The sequence below is a fragment of the Vulpes vulpes genome, unplaced genomic scaffold, assembly GCF_048418805.1.
Source record: "Vulpes vulpes isolate BD-2025 unplaced genomic scaffold, VulVul3 u000000899, whole genome shotgun sequence".
Lineage (NCBI taxonomy): Eukaryota > Metazoa > Chordata > Mammalia > Carnivora > Canidae > Vulpes > Vulpes vulpes.
The window spans coordinates 2191190-2215912 of record NW_027325780.1 but is presented as its reverse complement, the minus strand read 5'-3'; the positions used below and the strand labels follow the sequence as shown (position 1 = coordinate 2215912).

General features: G+C 40.5%; 1 protein-coding gene across 1 annotated transcript in view; it reads left to right on the top strand.

Annotated features, from left to right (window-relative positions):
- Nucleotides 1–24723, top strand: part of FRAS1 (Fraser extracellular matrix complex subunit 1) — a 420760-nt gene that overhangs the window by 196259 nt on the left and 199778 nt on the right. The window contains exons 18-20 of the mRNA XM_072745521.1: nt 760–936; nt 15483–15623; nt 18032–18175. Coding sequence (XP_072601622.1) covers nt 760–936; nt 15483–15623; nt 18032–18175 — 462 coding nt within the window. The remainder of the gene's footprint in view (nt 1–759; nt 937–15482; nt 15624–18031; nt 18176–24723) is intronic.

Genomic DNA, 24723 nt, shown 5'->3' with positions numbered 1-24723 from the left:
TGTATATATAACAGGGCAGCTGAAATAAATATTCTGAAAAAGAAAATTGAGAAAATCTTTTAAAGCACTCTCTTGCACTCTCTTAGAGTTAATTATATCAAAGTTAGTTATATCAAAGAGCTCTTGTAAAGAGTTAATTATATCAAAATGTGGGCATGAGATACTTCTAGTACTCTGGCTCTGATTTCAACCAGTAGCCAAGGAAAACAAGAAACTGTGACGGATTGTCAAATTCTTGTTGCTCCTCCAAAGTGGGGCTCTTCCTTGTCTAGAAAAGCAGCCTTTCCTCACATGAATTCTAGGATGACTTTGTCGCCTGGATGCCTATATGGTGGGTGATGGATGACATAGTGGACAATAGTACAATGACTATCTTTGCAAAAAACATAGTGATGGCCTTTGTGTGGATGCTTCTTAAAGTCTTCAATAAAAACTGTGGCCATGATATTAAAACACCATTCAGTAAATGGGTATCTGGAGAACCAAGCCAATATTGTCCGGTTTGCTGGGTTTTTTCATGCTCTAGCTTGACAGCCCTTATAAAACCTGAGAGATGTGTGACTAGTTAGTATCACCCTCACTGTTCCTCTCACAAATATTATCACCCTGTACTATGTATAGAACACTAGAAAGCAATTTTCTGATCAGATGTATTTGGCAAACTCTTCTAAGTGGTTTAGATTTAATTAGGAACTCCCCTTGGTTGTAACATGTAATATGACCCTTGGATTGTTTTCTGCATTTTGTTCTTATTGGCAGCCTGTCATTCTTCTTGCCTCACTTGTGTGGGTCCAGAGCCCTCTCACTGTGCCCAGTGTAGGAAGCCTGATGAAGGACTGCAAGTTGAACATCTCTCTGGGGCGAACATCACCTCTGGCGAGTGTCTACCCCAGTGTAGAGCCCAGTTTTACTTGGAGAACACCGGGCTGTGTGAAGGTGAGCAAGCAGTATTTGAGGATTTAAGGTACCTTCTGGGCTTTGCTCTTGAGAGATCCTGTGAGGCAAGAACAAAGCCTTTGTTTTCATGTAAGAATTGTTCCAGGATGCTTGCAGATGGCGCAAAAGATGGACATGCCAAGCAGTGGCCCCTACTGATATTCTCCTTCCCTTGGTGAATAATAGATAATCTTAGAGAGCTGGTTCCACTTACTCCACTGTCCCCAAAGTTACATTCTAAGAAGTTCCTGACAGGAAGTATTTCAGACACAGTATGAGTAGCTAAGAAAGACCCAGAGCTCATTGTAGAATTTCATTTATTATTTCTTCTAATTTGCTACCCTGAATGAATATGAATTGGTCCCTTCAGGGTGAAATCTGGACTTCCGTCAAAATTTAGAAGTTGATTCTTGGGATTGCCTTTGCATATCATCTACAGAGAATTGATACCATCCTGAATAATTTGAATCAATAGCAGGTCATCTACGATTGACTGAGGAGATAAAGGGGAGATATATATAATTTGGAGGGAGGTAAGGGAAGCCCCTCTCTGTTCCTATAAGAAGTTGCCTTGCTGTTGGTTGAATTTTTTTGACTCTCAAGCTACTTTAAAAAATGAAATACTTACATATTTCATTATGAATGTAACATATGTTCATTAAAGGAAACTTTGTAGAAAAAGTAGGAAGATAATCTGCCCACCATCTATCACATTCTACTACTTTGGTATTTGCCTTTACCATTTTGCTGTAATATATCCAAATCTTTTCCTATGCATAGCTTTGAGGTTTTATTTTTATGATGTAACTGTAAGCATGCTGCAGATTCAATTTTGTATCCTGCAATATCCAATTTTACATTGGAATATACTCTCACATGGAAATGACAGATATCAAGATTAAGTTAAAAGATTTTGACACAGTGAGTCATATGGCATAGTAGGAAGTATGCAGATTGGGAATACAGAGATCCCAGGCCAGACACTTAAGCTTTCTGAGCCTTTGCATTCACAGCATTAAAATAGGGATAATTATCTTTCATATAGACTTTTTGCCAGGATCAAAGGAGGTTAGGAGTGTGAAAGTTCTTGGTAAATGGTGAAGCCCCATACTCAATTGTTAGAAATCTCAGTCCAAATACTCAAGTGTTCGGGAACATTATAGAGGTAATCCCCTGCTCCCTGATTTGTACCATGCTCCAGGGAAGTTACACAGTGCCTAGAAATTAGAAGAAGAGTCTTTACTCTTCCAGATACACTGGTGGTTTCCACCCACATATGCATTGCCTTTACTCTCTGTGGTCCCTTAAACTCTCATGGCTCTGTTTCCACAACTAATTCTGAAATACAGGAATCTTTGTCGCTAAGAGTCCCAGTGCCTTCCCAAGGCACATACCACACAGCCTTTCCCTCTGATCCTGGGAGAAATCAAGAAGAAATCTTCGCAGGCTACTCAGCATAATTAGCCTCTTCCAGGCATTTTGAACACTATATTAAAAATGAAAAATAGGGAATTCAAGGATGGATCAGAAAAGAGAAACAAAAATGATTAACACTTGTAAAATTAAGTTACAAATAAAAATTAGAGTGAACAGAGTTATTCAGCCAGAAAATAATATTACTGTTGATTTGGTACACATCATGAGCCAGTCACTAGGAGAAGTATCTCACTTGTTTTTCACTTAACTCTGGTACCAACCTTATGGGGTGAGTGGGACAGCTGTTTTAGAGGAGAAGTGGAGGCTTCAGGAAATTAAGGCTATAGCTTGTTCAAAGTCATGTATCCAGCACAGAGTAGAGTCCAGTGGAATCTAAGCCTGACTTCTGTGTCCATGCTCTAAACCATGTTGTTATTGTGTTATGGTCACTGATGAGGCAAAAGCACAACATACTAATACCATAGGATTGGAACATCTTAAATTTAAGGAAGCATCCTCAACAAAGGGGAGTTTTCTGGAAATCCCTTTTCATAAGAGACACCTTTTAAAGAGGATCAGAGTCTAATTCTTGTGGAATGGTTTAATTGTGGTCCCATATGAAAGGTCTAGATTGACCTCTGGAGTCCCTAGTGGTCTCATGATTTTATGCTAGTTCACATAATATTATTAGGTATCACACTATATAGCTATCTACTCACATTTATTACTAAATCCTTGTGCAAGGTCGCCTGTGTGGCTCTGTGGTTGAGCAAGTGCCTTTGGCTCAGGGTGTGATCCTGGGATCCAGGATCGAGTCCCACATCAGGCTCCTTGCATGGAGCCTGCTTCTCCCTCTGTCCGTGTCTCTGCCTCTCTCTCTCTCTTTCTGTGTCTCTCATGAATAAATAAATAAAATCTTTAAAAGAAATAAATAAATCCTTGTGCAGTCTCTGATATGTAGATTGCTATACTCAATTCAAAAGTGATGAGAATGTGGCAGAAAAGGTTAATTGAGTTGCCCAAGATTCTGTTGGGAAACTGAGTGCAACCACCAATTGTTTCCAAGCCTATCTGAGTATTAAGTGTGTTGATGGATGTGTTTCCTGTCACTCATCTCATATCTCTAGAAACCTTTCTCCTTTCCCACAATCTGTTCCATTTTCGATTCTGCCGAAGTGTTGTCTATGTAATCAGGCTTGGGAGCCCTATGAGACTGCATTGGGCTCTCCTTCTCACATGTTCCTAGAAATACCCTTGCTTCCTTGCAGAACATTTAAAAAGGTTGAAGGTTGTTTTTTTTTTTTGTGTGTGTGTGTGGCTGTACCATTGAGGGTTTATTTTAAAGCACATTTGATCTCAAGTGCTTTTCTATAAAGAAGAGAAAAACAACTGTTTCCTAGAACTCTCCCTCTTCCACTCTGTGAGACTGCAGTACAGAGCGATTAGAATATTACTGTAGCTAATGAAAGCAAGAAACAGATGCATTATAGGAAGAAGCAATTTACTTAGAGTCTAAAGTGGTGTCAGAAGTTATCATTAAAGTTTCAACTCAGAGCCACATGACAATCCCAAGAATTATCTAGTGGAAGATGAAACAAAAATACTCAAGCTATTTGACTAACATCCACGTCTATGATTGAAGGAAGGAAAAAATATAAAATTAACAAACAGGGACCAAAGAGGACATTGTTTATTAGTAGCTGGAGGGCAGCCTGTTTTTATTCATTCCTCCTACAAGTGTCTATTGAGTGTTCCATCAGTGCTGGGCATTTTCTAGGGGCTGGGGGTACACTCCTGAATGAGTCAGACAAAATTCCTACCCTCGTGGAATTTATATTCTAGTGAGGGAAACAGATAATAAATGAAAAACAACAGCAGCAACAAAACCCATGGTATGTATGTGGCTAGTGATCTGTGTTCTGCAGCCCACCGCAGGATAATGAGGAAGAAAAAAAGGTGGGCTAAGGCAGACTCCAAAACAGAAGTTGCTCTGGTGAGGGGTTGGGTGGGCATGGGCATGGGCATGTGTTTGTCCTGTGATTTTTGGCTCATTCTCAAAAGTGAGAGTGGGTACTTCAGAAGACAGAGCTCTGACGTTATGCTTTCCCCCCGCTACATGGCCTCTATGTTTGCAAAATGTGCCTAGAAGTGCTGGTACAAAAGACAGTCTGTTACTAATTGTGAAAGACCATGTGGAGGCATTTTCAGTAGTCAACCAAAACTGTGCATGTTTATCCAATATTAACATTTAGTGTTAACTAAAAGAATTTTAGTAATGTGATCCAGAGTTCACCTCACCTATTTAACTGATTGTGTTAGCATTGATAGAGTCTAGTTTATTTAAAAACACTACAACAACAACAACAAAAACAAAACAGGAAATACCCATCAACTCCTTTGAACAAATAATAAAAATTCAATCCCTTCAAAACCTCCAAACATCAAAAAGGTATCCCTTACTTTTTTTTTTTTTTTTTTTTTTTAACATTTTATCCATTCATTCATGAGAGACACAGAGAGAGGCAGAAACACAGGCAGAGGGAGAAGCAGGCTGCATGTAAGGAGCCCGATGTGGGACTCCATCCCGGGATCCTGGGATCATGCCCTGAGCCAAGGGCAGATGCTCAACCACTGAGCCACTCAGGCATTCTTTGCCTTACTTTCTTTTTTTTTTTTTTTTTTTTTTTGATCCCTTACTTTTTTATTCATCTCCCCCTCCACTAGTTTTCCAGGCCTCCCTAAGTTCATGAATCTATCTGAAGTCTCCAGGGTGGAGCTGGGTAGGGGGCTGCTATCTTATATAATTCCAGGGTACCATTCTCATGGTAATTCCTATGAGGGGTGGCTCCTGGAGTCATTTAGTGACTGTGCAGCCCATGAGGCTATACCTGGCAGCCCAAGGTGGATAGACAAGACAAAGGACCTGGAGCTCTTGTCACTGGGAGGCCTCTTTTCTTTTCTGAGAATGTTCCTAGGATCAGGTCAGGTCACTCAATCATTTCAGATTCTCTTTACACTGCTTTTGAAGTGTTGTTTTTTCTTTTAAAGGATTTAACTACTTTGTAGCCTTAAATTTTAGTTGAGGTCTCTGTAGAACAGAGCTTTTCATAGGCATCTCTTGGGAATCTTGTTAAAATGTGGATTCAGATTTAGTAGATGTAGGATGAGGTCTGAGTTTCTGCATATATAGCATGCTTCCAGGTAAGGCTGATGCTCCTGGTCCAAGGACCATATGTGAGTAAGCAAAGCCTCTCATTAAAAAGGGCAAGTATATATTATTTTATCATTGTTATGCTTCTAACTAAAACAATTTAAAAAAAATCTCAATTTTTATTTCTTCTCTTTGCATGCATAGTACATATTACAGAGACTTTAAAAAACATAGGTAAGAAAAATAAGAAAACAAAAACATCTACTACTAGATTACCCAGATTTAGTGAATAAAAATGCAGGATTAAGAAATAAAAATATTTAACAGATTAAAAAAGGAATTTTTTAGTGTAAATATATCCCAAATATTGCCTGAGGTATTCTAAAATGCTATTCAATGTTTATCTGAAATTCAAATTTAACTAGGTATCCTTTATCTGTAAATCCTACCTATAACCCTTCAATCTTGAGATAACCCCTTTTAATCTTTTGGCATAGATTTTTACAGTTGTTTATACACACACCTGTGTGTATATATATGTATCACTTAATAGTTTATAACTTTCTTATAACCAAGAATTTTGTTAGAAATTCTGTAAGTTTGAGGCACCAGGGTGGCTTAGTTAGTTAAGCATCTGCCTTTGGCTCAGGTCATGATCTCTGCGTCCTGGGATTGAGTCCTGCATTGGGCCTCCCTGCTCCCCAAGGAGTCTGCTTCTCTCTTTCCCCCTCTGCCCACTCTGCACAGTCCTGGGATCATGCCCTGAGCCAAGGGCAGATGCTCAACCACTGAGCCACTCAGGCATTCTTTGCCTTACTTTCTTTTTTTTTTTTTTTTGATCCCTTACTTTTTTATTCATCTCCCCCTCCACTAGTTTTCCAGGCCTCCCTAAGTTCATGAATGTGCTCAAGAATTCATGAATTCTCAAATGTGCTCTCTCTCTCTCTCTCTCTCAAATAAATAAATAAAATATTTTTAAAAAATTCTATAAGTTTACATTTACTTTCATTTTGCAGATGAAGAATGTAAGGCTTAAAAAGAACCAACTAACGAATGATTTAGCAACCGAGGATCCTAGCTTTAATACAGGACATAGTTGCTCAGGAAATATTTCCTTCTTTCCAAGCCTGGATCTCTTGTACTTCATTTCACACTAGAGCTTTACAATTGAATTTCAGGCCAGGCCATCTCAATTAGTAATGCACCATGTCAACAACTTGGCAGTGGTGACCAGGACCAGATCTGAACATGGTCAGGATGATTATATTAGCCAGGTAATTGCCCCGATTCTGTGGCAAATGAATGGTGGATTCTTTCCATTCCCACACAGTTCAGCAAGAGAGTTCAAGATGATCTAATTTTGAGGGAATTATAAATTTTTAAAAGTGAACTTTATGCTGCAATAATGAATTTTACTTAACATGTCTTTTGACATTGTATATTCAGTAGATACACTGCTTTAAAGAACGCAGAGGTAATAAACATCACAGTGGCTCCCCTTCCTGCAGGGACATCCTACTCATTATACTTATAATAATCATGGAGCTCTAGTCAGGTAAACATCAGGGAAATTTTAGCAACTGAATTTTTCCAGGCCTTCTTTTTCAGTCTTAAAGACAGTATTGCCTCTCTAGACTGGGTTTTGCTGCAGGGGGCAAAACTACACATAGTCAATACAGGTTTGGTATCAATTAAAAAAATTTTTTTTCTTCTAGTTTTGCTGAGATAGAATTGACATATAACATTGTGTTTAAGGTATACGACATAATGATTCAATATATGTATATATTGTGAAATGATCACTTAGTAACTTTCAAATATACAATATTGTTAACCATAGTCACCATGCTGTCCATTATTACATCCCCAGACTTATATATGGGAGTTTACATAGTTTGACTACTTTTATCCATTTCCTGCCTGGCAACTAGCAGTTTTTTCTATGAACATTTATTGTTCAACCAGCTCTAGCGGTTGAGTGTTTTTCGAACCCTTTGTGATTGTGCCACCTTCTTTGTTCTTAGTGGCCCCCAGTAGTGGAGGGTGTGCTGAGACTTGTCAGTGTCCCGAAGGGGAGGACCTCAGCCAGCATGGAAGATGCTGGCTGATTGAAACTGGAGCCTCAAGTAACAGCTTTTACAACATGCAAATATACCTCTTCCAAGAGAACACTGGGAGATGGTATTTCTGTGTGCTCCCTCTGCACTGAGCCTGGGAGTGACAGCCAGCCGGTTAAGAACTGTTTCTTTGTTTAATACAGTCCCACTGAACCAGTGAACTCAAACCTCACTGACTTACCAGAGCCAGGCTGCCAAGGGTGTGCCAGACATGTGCATCAGATCTTTGCAGGAAGACACTAGTGACTGGGAGCAGGGCAGAGGTAGAGCACGGATATGGTGTCCACTGCCCAGGTCTCCAAAGAGGAGCGTAGGCTGTGGGCCTCTATGTGTGTGTTAAATTAGAAACCTCACCCTTAGTTGGCAGTTTTTAAGATATACAAATAGGTCTCTTTCAGGGAAAGAGAAGGAGAATGGGCATTTCTGACTGCCGTTGTCTGGGGGACAGTGGGAATAACCACCACCTGTCCTTGTGAGTCCATTAAGAAATGTTTCTTTAGGGGTGCCTGAGTGGTTTCATCAGTTAAGTGTCTGCCTTTGGCTCTGGTCATGATCCCGGGACCCTGGGATTGAGCCCTACATGGGGCTCCCTGTTCAAGGGGAGCCTGTTTCTTCCTCTTCTCCCTGCTCCTGCTCTCTCTCACTATCTCTCATAAATGAATGAATGAATGAATGAATGAATGAATGAATGAATGAATGAATGAAATGTTTCTTTACTTTCTATAGTCTACAGGTTTTGTGGATGCAAGCCCCTTTGGCTTTCAGAGCTAGGGACCCATCCCTCCATGGACTCTTAAAAGTTGGGGCATCTCATGTTGACTCTAAACCCTTCATTCCTCAGGGAGAAGCTGGGAGTTTCTTCCTGTGTATGGCCCTGGGGGTGGGGGTGGGCATGGCAAGAGTGTCCCAGCCTTCCTTACCTGTTTCCATATAGGTTTTGTTCTCATTTGCCCCATGTGTAGGAGTCCCTCAACCCGTTAACTACTTTCTGAATTTCTTGCAGAGGGAAGTGTTCTATGTGTAGCTGTAGATTTGTTGTATCTGTGGTAGGAAGTAAGCTCAGGGGCCTCCCATATCACCGTCTTGGGCTGGAACACCATTTTTTCCTCTCTCTAAATAGGAAGTTCACCAATTATTTTGGTCAGTTAATTAACTAGCTTTCGGTGAATCAGAAGAAAAAGTATATCGTGGGTATTTTGGTCTATTTAGCTGTTGCTAAGATTCACCAAAGGCCGCAAGGCAGAGTTTTAATTAAAGAAATAAATGGGCAGGAGTCTGCCTGCTTAGCTTAAGAGCATTTATGAAATTGGGATCCCCTTGCATTAATTGAATAAAATACATGGCATCTATATTAAGCAACACTCTTTAATGTAGTCCCCAGAGTGCTGACATAAGCTGTGCAAATGCATGCTTTTTGGTAGTGTTCAATATTCTTCACTTTTCCCTTCTTGTTTTTACAAAATGACTGTGCTCAGCTTTGGGGAGAGAAAGATGAGAAAGATAAAGACAATACCCTAAGGAAAGCATGATCAAGTATGGGAGGTTGACATCTGAACCAGGAATAAGACTTGTGCTAGTAAGAACCAGGAATCGTGTGACTACCAATATGCTGTTGTAAGGGCCGAGGGCCCACTGTTCCAAGATGGCCGCTTTGGCATAAAGATTATTTTGAGTTAAAAAGCACTCAAAACCCAGAAGATTTAGGAAAAGCTCTTTACCTTCCCCACCACTGCCTAAAAAGAATTTATATGGAGAAGGAAGAGAGCTATCAGCATAGCTCTCATGATATAATTTGGGTATGGTAGACAGGGAGGGGTCTACAAGGTCTGTTTGATCAAAGTCTTCAGTATGTCCGATTGTTTCTGAATGGCCCAGCAAACATTTGTTTACCTAACATTCTCTTTCATCCTCCTGAGGATTGCATGCCTTCCCTTTGAAGTCTCAGGCCCCTAACCCCTCCTCCTTAGTTTAGAATGACATATATGGATTCACCATACATATACTATTAAATCTGATTTTCTCTTGTTAATCTGTCACATGTCAGTTTGATTCTGAGGCCAGCTAGAAGGACCTTGAGGTGTCAGGAAATTCTTGCTCCCCAACACCGTAATAACAGTAGGCACAAGGTGCAAGTTGCTCATGTTCTTTTAATTCCTGGTTCACATGTCAACCTCCCATACTTGATCATGCTTTCCTTTTTTTTTTTTTTTTTTTTTGATCATGCTTTCCTTAAAGCATGGTCTTAATCTTTTTCATCTTTCTATCCCCCAGAGAGAACAGAGGAGACTGATTCTGTCTGGGGGGAGAGAGTATGAGAAAAGATCCGCAGAGAAAACTACATCATCAGTCTATTTCAAGGTTAATTGCAATTCACCAGGGCAGAAGATGGGAGAGGGCACTTCAAGTCAAGGAAACAGCAGGTTCAAAGGCATGCTGTATTTGGAGAAGTCCAATGCATTTGGTATTCCTGCAGTATAAAGCCCAAAGTGGTAAATTATGGGAATGATTCTGGAGACATGCGGGTGAACCATGTCATGAAGTGCTTTATGTGCTACACTAAGGAGTTTAGAGTTTGACAGTATTGGTATTGGAGAACTATTAGAAGTTTTTAAGTAGAGGAATAATGTGGTCAATTTGCATCTTATAAAAATCAATCCCTTACCTGTGCAGCAGGTAAATGGGGAGAAAAAGTAGAGCTGGTTGGGCAGCTGCTGCACTAATCTACATCATGAGTGATATTTAAGGTCTAAGGGGTCATGAGGATGTTAAGTTGGGATTGATTTGACAGAGAGTTAGGAAGTAAAAATCACCATGTCTTGGATGGGTTGTGGTGATAGGAAAGTAAACGTCCAAGATTTTCAGCGTGAGTGTCTTGGTAAATCGTGTGACTACCAAGTGAGGCAGGGAATACACAAAAAAGATGAGGCAGTGGGTAGGATGTGGGGCTAGAGGTAGACAATAAATGCAATTTGGGACAGGAGGAATATGATGCCATAATTTGCATTAAGTAAATATGGGCTGAACTTGGAAGTGGATAATGAGTAGTATTTGGGAAATGAGGAGGATGAGATACCAATGAAACACCAAAGAGAGATATCCCCTAGGCAGTTAGATTTGTGTGGTTGGAGTTCAGAGTAAAGGCCATAGCTGTACACATAAATTTCGGACTCACCAGCATGGCTGAGTTAAAGCTATGGATAAGTTTGCCAAGAGTGAGAAGAGAAAGGGCAAAGGGTGCAGTTTTGGGAAGCTCCAATATTCCTGACATCAACCGAGAGAGGCTGAAAGAAAATGATCAAAGAAATTGGAGGAGTAGAGGAATGTGTTGCCAGTGTTCCATCCACCTATCCACCCACTGGCCCACCTACCTACAGATTCACCCATTGAATTGGCAGAAATTCATTGACTGAGAACTTATGATATGACTCTGTTAGGTACTACAGGAATCACAGATATGGAAAAGATGTGATTCTTACTCGTAAATGTTCAGCTTATTAAAAAGAAAAAAAGCAAGAGAAAGAGAAGAGGAAAAGGAGGGTGAGGGAAAGGGGGAGATTGATTGTATTTGACTTAACTCATTTCAATTTTCATCCCTTATCACAGTACTCCTACTGTATTAACTAGAGGATTTTTTTTTTAAGATTTTATTTATTTATTCGTGAGAGACCCAGAGAGAAAGAGAGGCAGAGACACAAGCAGAGGGAGAAGCAGGCTCCATGCAGGGAGCCTGACATGGGACTCGATCCTGGGTCCCCAGGATTAGGCCCTGGGCAGAAGGCGGCGCTAAACCGCTGAGCCACCCGGGCTTCCCTCCTAGAGGATTTTTGATATTTACATCATAATTCAAGAGAAGTCTACTTCAAAAATTGTTTTTGATTTGAAAAGTCAGAAAATTTTATATGATATGAAAGTAGAGATTCTGGACCACTTTTTATATCATTGAAAAAAGTAGTAGTGTTTGTTGTCTGAAATTTATTTTTCTTAAGATTTTATTTATTTATGAGAGACTGAGAGAATGAGTGGGGGGGGGGTCAGAGGGAGAAGAAGACTTCCTACTGAGCATGGAGCTCTATGTGGGACTCAGTCCTGGAACCCTGGGATCATGACCCGAGTGGAAGGCAAATGCCTAACTGACTGAGGCACCTGGGCACGCTGTTGTCTGAAATTTAAATAGGGGACAGGATAGAATAGAATAAGAGTAGAATAGAACAGAACAAAAATTGATGTTTTAATTGTTTTAGGTAAAATTTTTATTGGAGTCAGGTTGATTAGACTTTACAGTCATCTAAGAACACTTTTAATGCCAACACTTTTTAATGCTTAAGGTGCTCTGTTACGCTTTTTCAGAAATATACTTAGCCATCAACTGGAAAACCATTCTCCTAAAATGTAGTATTACATGGGGAAATTATTCACAGAACTTCTTTGAAATCTTCTCCGTATATGCCCTGTAATGGAGTTAGTCTTCCTTGAAGGATCTTAGACTTCAAACCAGAGCTCCTGCTATGAAAGCAGCTTCCATAGAATGATAGAGCCTCATTAAAGTCACTGAAATAGTGTAGGCATTTCTCAAACCGGCACCGAATTGAAATTTCATGAGATTGTTTTAAAGATGCAAATGCCTATACTTACAGAAATAGAGCATTGTAGAGGAAAAAAATACTTTGACAATGTGGTCACCCAGTATATCATTTTCCCTCTGTGCCACTTAGCAACTAATAGGCTCATTATCCATTTGGTCATTAAACATTTCTAATGACAGCAGTTCTGAAGTTTGCCATGGCATCTAAGATATAGTGGGTGACAAAGGGACTTTCTTGTAGAATTCTTAGCCCATCAGTCTTTCAACTTGCTTGTCCTCTTTGCTTCCTTGTTTTATATAATTCAATAATGATCTTTATTCACATTGAGCAAGGTTATCACATTGACTTTGTGACCAAATACAATGAAATAAAGTATGTTGTGTGCTTGTGAGACATTAATTCATCTTTTCCTAGTTTTCAATTCCACAGTGATAGGCTTTGATTTCCTTTTTATTAGGGAGGTATAATAGGAAGAGCTAGGGATTTTAGCAATCTTGTAAAGTCTAATATAAACATATTGGTATTATCATAGGTATATCTAAACATGTGTTAAGTATGTTGCTTCCCCAAATCACCTTGGAAAGCTTTGTGTTGACAGTGTAATTTAGCTGGTTTTTGAAATATTACTACTTGATTTTCTTTTACATGCTGTTTTATTTGTTTGTGTTAAATGTGTCTCACAGAATGGGCAAATATGTACCCTCCCTTTATATTTGCTTACCTTATTTGTTTTTTGGTTTTTGAAAAGGAAATATTTTCTCAGTGGTTTTGAAAATGTTTGGGGGCAAATTTTCTTACTGAGACTTGTGCTAGTAAGAATTGTTTACAAGGCAATATAAAAAAGAAATCATTTTAAAAATTGGAGCTCTAGGGCAGCCCCGGTGGTGCAGCGGTTTAGTGCCGCCTGCAGCCCGGGGTGTGATCCTCGAGACCCTGGATAGAGTCCCACGTCAGGCTCCCTGCATGGAGCCTCTCCCTGCAGAGAGCCCGTGTCTCTGCCTCTCTTTCACTCTCTGTGAATAAATAAATAAATAAATCTTTAAAAAAAAATTGGAGCTCTAGCTCTGTTTTTCATATAGTAATAAATACTGTTAAATAGACATAAAGCTCTGCAGTGTATCCAGAAATAAGAATAAAAATATTTATCAACCAGTAAGGCAAGTTACTGCCCAATCCAAATGGGTACTGGCTTTAGCTCAGGAACAAGGGTACTGGAAGCCTCCTGGTGGAGGTTTAAACCTTTAGGTGCTGGTTTATGGATGAGATAGGATGCTAGAGTAATAAGGCTGAGGCTTCAAGGAGCACTAGAAGGCTTATGACAGCAGTGTATATCACCCATGTATCAGTAGTTTAATATTTAACTATCAGTACCACTGGACCAGGACATCCCAGCTTATATTAGCGGAACATCAAAAACTGTATGTTGCATTTCTATTGGAGGTTGGCAGAAATGGAAACCTTCACTGGTGTAAAATCACATTTGGTTCTTCGAAGCTGCTGGTCTCTGAGTATTTGATAGAAGGGATAGAAAAGGCAAAAGAGGAGACTCAGTATGGTCCCTGCCATTGTGGATCTTGTCCACTGGATGGACAGAAGGTGGCCTGAAATGTGGGATCATCCACATGGGTTAAGAATCAGGTATTTGTCTTATTCACATTGTATCCCCAACACCTAGAACTGTTTGAGACTCAATAATGAATGATTGTAGGTGAATGACTAATTGTTTCATAATGGAGGTTTTATTATTATTCAGATATGATGAGACCAAGAGATTAGGAGACAGTTGCCATTGAGAAGCATGTGTTAAAAAAAAAAAAAAAAAAGAGAAGCATGTGTTACTCATAGTTCCCAAGAGAAGGAGGCATTGCAGGCTCTTCAGGGGCCACACCAGGAAGCATTAGAGTTGGTCAAAAGGCAGAGGGAATGAGGGGAAAATGTAAGCAAGAGCCTTTATTGTGCTTTCTGTGGAAAGGAACAAGTGAGGCCTGGTAAGCAGTTTAGGGTTGGCTAGTTTGAGTAACTTCAGTGGGCTTTGGCATAGGGACTGTCTACAGTTAGTGGTGTGAGTGATAGAGGAGGTGATGGGTGTGTGGACAAGGGACTGGCTAATTAGCATATGAAAAATACTCTTCCAGGCTAGTCATTTACTATCTCTAGGAATTCCTAGCCCTGGGAGGGCAGTCTCTTCAGGATTTGCAGGACCCCAGATGTCAAAGTTTCAGAAATACAGAAAATAAAAAGGCATGATTAATACACTGTCCACCCTTGGGAATTGATACAAATATTCCCTTTATTCTTTAAAAAAAATTTTTTTATTGGAGTTCAGTTTGCCAACGTATAGCATAACACCCAGTGCTCATCCCACCAAGTGCCCCCCTCAGTGATCCCCTTTATTCTTAAAGGTCTGATGTAGACAAGCAGAGATGCCTTCTTTCTCTTTGCTTCCACATTCCTTTTTACACCTGTGGGTACTTGTATCATGGTACTTAATGGTAATAATTACAGCTAAGATTTATTAAGCCCTTGTTAATGTACTTAGCACTGTCCTAAGAATTTTACACTTTACATGTATCAAACCCAATTAGTGTCCACAGTACCCCATGCATGATGTACAGTTTATATTCTCATTTTATACATGAGAAAGTAGGAGTCTTGAGAAATTACATAAATTAGTCAAGGCCACATAGAACTGCAATGTGATGCTCTTACTGCCTCTATTATACTTTGTCTCCCATTAATTGTATTCCAGTTACTTGTGTGTCTGTTGATACAGCTAGTTTGAGCAGCTCACAGTGTTGGACGATTCTTCTCACCTGTGTATGTCCAGTCTCTATTAGAGAGTAGGCACCATCTAAAGCTTTGTAAGTAAATCTTCTGTCACTGTTCTCTGTAATTTGAGCAGCCTGATAAACAGCCCTTTGTCTAATGATGAAGGAGGAGCTGTCCTGATGGAAGGAGCCCTGTTTTATGGCTTCCTGGTCTTTATTTGACATTCTCTGAGAATGGAACTTGGGAAGAAAGAAATGTATGACTCTGCAAATGGTTACTTCTGTTTCCTGGCATTTGTGCCTTACTTAATCTGGGTCCCACAGATGCTTGCTTTGCAAGATATGGCCTTTGAAAGAAGTATGTGAGATGTGTGCCCTGTCCTTGGAAAAACTAAGTGGATGTGCAGAACTTATTCCAACCCAGAAATGTTAACAGGAGAGACAGAGTTACTACATTTGTCATATGGTGGCTTTCCTGATTGTCCCCTCTGCTTTATCTTCCATCTTCCAGCTTGCCACCAATCCTGTTTCAGGTGTGCAGGGAAGAGCCCACATAACTGCACAGCCTGCTGGCCTTCCCAAGTGCTGTTGGATGGACAGTGTCTTTCCCAGTGCCCAGATAGATACTTTAACCAGGAAGGCAGTTGCACAGGTGAGTATGTAACATGCTGGGGCATGTTCCCTATGCCATTGTTTTGTCTTTGTAATGCAGCCAGGCTCTGTAATTTAAAATGTTGTCATACCAGGGGACTAGGGTTGGACTATAAATCCTTGTCTTTAATTTGTTAGGTATAGAGTGAGAGGAACAAGTGAAGTTCTGTTCTTCTAATAGTGAAGTATGGATGAAGTGAAAAATTGGAGTCAGCTTTACCTTTTGCATACAGGGAGGGATGGATTTCATGGTGTTCATCAGGGAGACAAGCTACTAAAGGCAGGTTCTAATGCATCTGTGTAGGACTAGGCATGTGGCAATAACTCTATAGTTCTCAGCCCCACTTCCCCTTGCTACAGCCTAAGAGAGCAAAAAAGAGAGGGTGATATTTATTTTCTTCTTTGATGTGTTGGTCCAATGTGTTTTTAACAACACCTTTCTATAGTTCAGCGACAGAGATTCTAGAAATTACTAGTTGAGATTAGTTTAGAATTTTATTGGGATTGACAAAATACTAAAAATTTAAGCACCTTATTGTAGCACTGTGCTTTTTTGTATCTATAGGAGAAGATAAGACAAAACACATTCTGTCATGATAGCTATTTTATTTCTAAAAATAGACTGTTGAGGCTCACTTAGAGGAAGAAGCCAATTGTTATAAAATTGTATGGCACGTGTTTCTGGAGTCAGGAAACATGTCATAAGTGCACAAAATATTTTATAAATAAATTAATACTTGTTAGGTCCATCTAAGCCTCAAACTCCAAAGAGGAAATCTAATGTAAATACAAATCTAGATGACTGAAGATCAGTATTATATTTCTTCTAGAATTTTCTTTTTCCAAGTACCTTTTTAATCTCTCTGGGCCCTTGATGGGTTGCTTTACTTTAGATTCTCTCTCAGGATCAGTGGGACTGTTTCTGGTTTCTTTGTCATCAGGTTTGTCCTTGCAGACTGTTATCTGCCCTGGTGTGCCCTGACCCTAGCCAAGTTGGTTGTCTCGTGTGTGAAATTGCCGGGAGTCAAGAGTGAGCAGCTCTCACTCTCCTCTGTCTCCACCTCTGCAAGCCTGCCACCAGCAGATGGATGGTGCCCTGAGTTGGCAGGGCACCAGGCCACTGGAAATCTGACAGGGAGGAAGAACTGGGAGGTAGAAATCACCCTGAGAACTCGAGTATCCTTTGGGCCAGCATTTTCCCCATTTGGGCCTCAGGAATGGATGAGGGGTTATAGCTGATACTAGCCTTCTAATCAGAAGTGTATTTTCTTGTTTGCTTGCTTGCTCGCTTTATTTATTTATTTGTGTGTGTGTGTGTGTTACATAACGCCTTATCTTTTCTTGGCCTTATGCCAGAAGAAGTCGAAAGCGGTTGACTGTACTTGAAATCTGTGCCTTTGCTTTCCACCAGCTCTGTGCCAGAAGGGAGTTCTTTGTCATCAGTTCCAGCAAGCTCTGCCCAGCTCAGGCCCCTCCCCTCCCCTCCTCTCCTCTTGGAATCAGACAGGCTTAGACCTCATCCTTGGCAGAGAAATTCTGAGATCTCCTTCCATGCACTTGGTCCTGCTGCCTGCCTTGGCAGTGCAAATGTGGCTGCACCCTTGTTTTACTCCTCTAGTCCTGATCTTCATTGCCTGCACCTCCTGGGACTGACTTGTGGTTTTCAGGGCAGTACCTGTTAGTAAATTGGTGCTTTGTCTGGGGGGAAAACCTAGCTTTGACTTCAAACCTGGCTCCTGATAACCTCCAGGAAGAGGACTTTCTGTTCTTTGTATTTTAATTAAGTGTTGCTGCTAACACAAGGCATCCAAATTGTGGCCTGATGGGAGAGATTGGCTGGCATCTGATTCTAGTGAGAAGTATTGATGTGCCTTGCTATGTATGGTTCCCCTTTTCCTGCCCGGAATTTCTTTTTTTTTTTTTTTTAAGGTTTTATTTATTTATTCATGAGAGGCACACAGAGAGGGTGAGGCAGAGACACAGGCAGAGGGAGAAGCAGGCTCCATGTAGGAAGCCCGACGTGGAACTCAATCCCAGGTCTCCAGGATCACGCCCTGGGCTGAAGGTGGCGCTAAACCGCTGAGCCACCCGGGCTGCCCCTGCTTTGTGACCTTGATTTTCCTTATATACATTGGGAAGGTCATGCTGGGCCCTCTGGAATGTGTAGCCAATCACTCTAATTTTTATGGTTCTAGATTACAGGTACTGTTCATGGATGGTATTGTCACTGACACCAGAAATGTCATCTTTTGGTTGGGCCTAAGGGTAGGTCAGGCTTGCTCAGGAATCTTCAAAAGATGATGAGTGTTTGAGGTCTACTCTTAATGTAATTTGTGAAGAACGTTAACACTTTATATATTCACATGCTGAGGTGCTAATTCCAGTCCTGTTTCTTGTTTCTCTCCCTAGAATGCCACCCCACCTGCAGACAGTGCCACGGCCCATCGGAATCTGACTGTATCTCTTGTCACCCTCATGTCACTCTTGCTGGTGGAAGCTGCAGGAGCAGCTGTAAAGAAGAGCAGTTCCTCAACCTGGTGGGGTACTGTGCTGGTGAGTAGGATCTCCTTCATAGTTTTAGAAATCACTAGCCAAAGGGTGGGGTTCTTCATGCCAGCTTTAAGAAGGCTCTCTTGTATTTGTCCTTTGTCATCAGATTGAGAGCTCTTTTTTGGGAGGCATTTGTCTCATGTCTGGGAACTTTACTGCTTCCTATAAGATATTTAGTAAATATTTATAGATTCAAATGGAATCTTCTAATCACACTCTTGAAATTCCTGAGAAAATTTAGAACCTCATATTAATGAAGACTGAAGTAACAATAATAGTACCTTATATGCATGTGGTATACTTCAGCTTCAGATAGCAACAACGTTGCTTCAATCACTCTGAAGACTCTTTCCCTCTTGTCTATATATTATCTTTTGCCTCTTGCTGTGGAGAACCTTTGCCATTGGCCCTAGGCACAAAAATTTAGAGACTAACTGTATCTCAGGAGATGGGATTTTTCCTCCTCATTTTAGAACTGAGATTTCAAAGAGGTGTATGTTAAGAAAGTAGCCTGGAATTTGGATAATAATGTAAAAGCCATATAGGGTTTGTGTTCATCCATCCCTTCATACAAATAGCTTTGAGTGTCTGTTCATGGCCAGATGCTTAGAGTATAAAAAATAAAGAAAAAAAAAGTGAATGAAACAATGACCTTGCCTTCAAAGAACTTATAGTCTAGAGAGAAGAATTTACAGACTAGTGGGTTATTACATAATTCTTGACCCATTTCTCCATATTGTAGGAGAAACTTTTTTTAAAAAGATTTTATTTAGTTATTCATGAGAAACTCAGAGAGAGAGAAAGGCAGAGAGAGATACAGGCAGAGGGAGAAGCAGGCTCCCTGCAAGGAGCCTGATGTGGGACTCGATCCAGGACCCCAGGATCATGTCCCGAGCTGAAGGCAGACACCCTACTGCTGAGCCATCCAGGTGTCCCCATATTGTAGGAGAAACCTGAAGAGATTTACCTGCAGTAGCTTTTGCCACAGCTCTGAAGGCCTTGACTGGGAGGCATTCTGAGATGCCAGTGGGAAAGGTGATGAAAAGGCTAGGATCTGGTCAGTTGCATGCTGGAGAAGTTGATCTGTCTGTAGGGGCTTATCTTTGGGCAGGGACAAGGTGTGGTCAGTTGTCTAGATCATAGTACGAATCAAGCACATTCAGTCTGGGACTCAGTTGTCCACTTTGGTGGGTGGAGACACAGCAATTCAGTGACAGTCCTCCAAATGTGGCTGGTAGTGCCATGGTCCTGGGTGATCCATTTCTTTTTGAATATGACCTTAGCTAATGACTAGACATTGGGGTCAAAGGACTATACCCTAGGAAGGCTGGATTGTCAGGAGCAGGGCTGTAGCCAAAAAAGTCTAGGATTCAGGGTAAAACCCAATTGTAAAGACTGCAGACATTTTAGGGGCAATGAAAAGTAGAAGCACAGGAGAGGCCAGGCTTGAGACTAATGAGATACCTCATTAGTGTATGAACCTCTTGCTGGTACTGCCACTTGTAGTCAGGACTGACTTGGGAAGTGGGCAAATGGGAGGCATTAGTGCCTATCCTTGAAGAGGAATCTCGGGATAGTAGGGCCTGACTTTTATTATAGTTTGTAAGCATGAGTTCAGCAACTGCTTCTTACATTATGATATGAAGGAGCAGCTACCCTGATATCTAAGTGTTTTAAATATATTTGCAGGTATTTACATGGAACCCTCAAGGTACTGAATTGTAATCTGAGGAGACACAGAGATCTTTCACGCTGTGTAAGGAGATGAACCCAAACACAACTGCAGTTAATAAACAGTACAAAGCAACTTATGGATGATAGCACCTACAGGCAGTATGGGTTGTAGGAGTCCAGAGAAGGGAGAAGTAAAAGATATGAAAGGCATTGTGGAGAAGGTGAAACCTAAGATTCTGCCTTAAGAGTAACTAGGATTTAGTTAGAGGGTGGATAGATAGGCTTTCTGTGTGTGGCTCCCCAGGAGACAGGCCAGACGGTGGAATATGTGGGCCATTCATGGCCAGTGAGTGGTCCAACCTGGCTGAAGAGCATAGGTTGTGATAAGACATATTAGATGCAATGGTTGGAAAATTTAAGTTGGAACCAGGGTATAGAGAGCCCAAAGTTCTAGGTGAAAAAACTAGAAAGTTTGAAAACTGAATCTTGGGGGCAATGGAGCTATGAGAGTTTGGGAGAGGGCTGTGACTTCACCTAGTGTGTGGTATGGGCAGGAAATCTGCAAGCTGTGGAAGACGGACCAGAGCAAGGAGAGATTATAGTCAGAGAGGAGTTAGAAGGGTCAACCTTCATGTGGCTTTTCTATTTCCAACCTATTCTGTATGTGCACCCTAAAAATTTTATGCTGGGGCATACTTTATAAGTAAATGTTTATATAAGGAGATTGGGAAAGTTTAATTTTTAATGAATGCTGTTCTTCCAATGTCCAGAGCCCTCTTTGATAGTAAATTAGGTGATTAGGAGTTGCATTAATTTTTTAAGGCTAATAGGGGACTCTTAGAATAAAGAATCATGGGACTAGGCTAAATGACTTTGGAAATCCTCAGCCCTAGAAGAGTTCCTTCTAAAATAGGCTGAAAGGGACAAACCTTGGCTGTACTGGGAATTAGGTATATTAAGTAAAGGTTTGAAGTAAGGTTACCATTGTCTGGTGCTTGGAAATCCTTTTGAATAGCGACTTATAGGTGTATAAGTATTTGTTATAGGAAAATTTGACCAATAATTTCAGTTGTTGGTTTGGGCAAAGAACTGCACTGACCCCAAAGTTTACTTTTCTGATAAATATATGCCCCCTCCACACTCTTCCCACTTCTCTCTGTAGCATTGTAATGAATTCATTCATTTACAGCTTCATCAAACATTTATTAAATACACACACTCCATGCCAGGTATTGTGCTGGGCTCTGCCGATGCCCACATGAATAAGATACAGTGCTTGTATTTAGGAAAAATACCATGTAGTGAAAGAAGAACATATGTATTGAATACAGTGCTGTGGATATGAGATGAACCTATGGGACAGGACCCTAACCCTCACTGGGTGTGTGCAGCAGGGTGGGTAATGAAGGCTTTTTTGGAGCATATCATTACTGAGATGATTTTGAACGATAAGTAAAAAGTAGAAGGGTTTGAAGATTTGGAGGGGAGAGCATTCCAAATAATGGGCCAAAGAGTATTATCTGTTTGGGCATCAACAAAGAATTAAACAGAATGGCAGCTCTGAGTGTAGGAGTGGTAGTACCTGAAGCAGAAGGAAACAGAGCCAGGTCATGAAGGCCACCTTGCACATTCTGTTTTAAGGAGAATATACTTTGTCATCAAGACTATGGGGATCTCTTGGAGGTTTTTATGGAGGGAAGTGTCGTGGTTGCATTTCCGTGAAGAGAAAGATCCATAGAAGATTGTGTAGAAGAGGACAAGACTGGGGCAGAGGGACCTGAAGAAATAGTTGTAAGAATTCAGGTGAGAGATGAAGCCTTTCATGAGAAAATTGCTGAAGGGAAGGAGGAATGGCTTCACTAAGAATTAATTCTTTGTTAGGTCAACCTGTGTGAGATCACTGTTTTGTGTGCGTGTATGATCAAATAGTGGCAATTTGATATGGTTCAGCCTAATAGAAGCAACAGAAGTTGGCAATGTCTCATCCTGGGGACTAAGGGAAAGGGAGTTTGGGGGATGATATCAAGATTTCTAGGCAAATTAAAAAAAAAAAAAGATTTCTAGGCAAATAAATTTGAGGAGTGGGAGTACTATTTACTAAGGGCCAGAATAGGAAGATTATGTGCTTGGACTGGACAAATTGAATTTGGGGTGGTCACTGGACATCTATGGGTACATCATGTACCCCAAGAGGGGGTTGAGGGTTTAAATGAACACAGGTTTCTTCCTGTAGCCACTAGAAACCTAGCTGCTATTTTCATTTTACCCTGAACCTAAATTCCTGGAACATTTTTTAACTCAAGTGTTGCTTTAGTTAGGTCATAGTTGACCTCTTGGAACATTTCAATGACTTTTATCTAAACTCAGGAAGGTGTTAGGAGGAGTGCTGTGATGATAGACAAAGCAGAACATGTTTTGCCATATGCGGTGTCATCAGTGGAATACATGTTCCTCAGCCTTGGGAAATTCTAGCCCCTGTATCCTCTATCACTGGTAAGCTTTATGGGGTGGTAGGATTTACTCACAGGATTTACTCTCTAGCTGAGCTATACCTAATCAGAGACCTCTTAATTGCACTTAGCTGTTTAAGAAAGAAAATTACATCTAATCTATCACACAGACAAGAGTAAACACATCCTGGGAACTGGTCCAAAAACCTCAATGTGTTATCACATATGGAGATATTATATGTGTGGGGTTTTTTCCTCTGAGTCTATCAAAGCAAATAGGCTTTGGGAGATTTAGGCCAAGGCCGAAGGTTTTCAGCAAAGATAAATGGACTGAGGTGAGAGGCAAGAATGGATGAATAGTATCTGGCATGGTTAAGTGCTATGGAAGGCAAAGCTTTTTCTTTATAGATTTTTGTTGTTTATATTTTGCCCACGCCTAAACAACATTCTCCTCAAGTTCCAAAGCCTGAAGTGCTTTCTCCTTTGTCTTTCTCAGCCAAAACCTCTCCCCTGTTCATAGAAGAGGGTGAAAATTAAAAAGACATGAGGGGAAATATCCAAATGCAGATGGCATTAAAAAATGTGTTGGGTTTTGTGGAATACCTAATGGGACGGTTGTACTTTTGAGTTATGTAGAAAAAGAGATGATAATACTGAGAATAATAAGAAGGGAAGACTGGAAAATTGTAAACAGCTGATTCATTAGGGTTATAGAATTCTAAAGGGTTAAATTTTGTTTGTTTATGCAGTAATTTTTTAAATGCTGCATTTGTTTATAGATCTACACCAGAATGTAAGCAAAAGAAAACAAGTGTTAGTGAAACAATATTATTCTGAGCATTTTCATATTGTATTCCACTGGACTCAATTTTTAAGCAATGGTTAATAGGTATTGGATGTGAAAAAGATTCTGGCTAAAAACATTTGGGAAACTCTTGGTTAAATGAAGTTAAGCACCTTTCTTTACTGCAGAATTTCTTAGAACCTTAAGCAAACAGATGGGCATTGTGAATCTCTAAGATGAAGGAGGCTGAGTATCGTTGCTCAAACATTTCATTGTAGACCCTTTCCCTTTATTTGTTATAGCCTCTCAGAGCTAACCAGTGGTTTGCAGAACAATCTTCGGGAAGCCCTGCAATGATTTTAATATATTTGACAATTTATTGGCACTCCCTAAAGGTAAAATAAAATAATGAACCAATACTCAGATTATGGATTTCCTTCCATTCATCCCTTCCTTTTTTATTCTTTCCTTCTTCCTTCCATCCTCTGGGCAAGCAAAGGGTCACTAAGGAGGCTCAGGTTTGCTACTCTCTTGCTTGTTGAGAGCACTGAAGAGTAATCAGTACTTATCTTCCAGTGTTGGGTCTGAGAAGTGTTTGTTCTCTGAACCTGAGTGGAAGCCATTTGTTGACTAATTAGAAAACCTGTTAACATTTTTCTTCCAAATCATAAGAGGAAAACTTTAAGTCCTTTCCATGATTTTCCCCATTTATTGTCATAATTTCTGAAAGATGGGGCCCTAAAAAATGGTGGAAAAGTTGAAATGCCCAAATTAAAAGAGCAACAAATGTTCATTTTGGAATAAGCTGATGCAACTGCAACATCAAGCTATGAAAACCCCAGTTCAAGTTGAACGTATTACGGAGCTGGAAAGGAGCCTCATGTGAGCTAGCGTACCAGCTCTCTGCCTCCACACATAGTGACTTGAAGCCAGAGGTGAGAGCCAGTTCTTGTTTTACAGCAGCTTCTGCATGTGGGGCAGGTGCATTGGCACTGCTCTACATCTTGCTGTAGCTGCTCCTGCGGCTGCAAGCTGAAAGGAAGGTAAGAGGTATACACTCCTATAGACGTGTAGCAGTTACTACCTTATTTTGATCATCAAAATCCTGCTCATCCATTCCCCATGGCCTGGCTTAGATCCCTTCCCTTCTAGGACCAGCTTCCTCTTGGCATCTCCCACATTGTAATTCCTAGTGTGCTGATTGTTTCTACCAATTACCTAGTATTTGGCATTGACTAGACCATATTCCCTGTGAGTGATCTTTTTGTGGGATCTAATAATAGGTGACTGTTCAGCGGGTTTAGTATGTGACAGGTGCTGTGCTAATTGCTTTGAATGCATTTTGCCACTTATTTTTTTAACTTAAATTCAATTTATCAATATATAGTGTATCATTGGTTTCAAAGGTTTAGTGATTTATCAGTTACATGATTTATCAACATATAACATTCAGTGCTCATCTCATCCCCTACCCTCCTTAATGCCCATCCCCCACCTCCCATCCAGCAACCCTCAGTTTGTTTCCTATCATTAAGAGTCTCTTATGGTTTGTGATTTCATCTTTTATTTTTACCTCCCTTCCCCTATGATCCTCTGTTTTGTTTCTTAAATTCCACATGTGAGTGAAATCATGTGGTAATTGT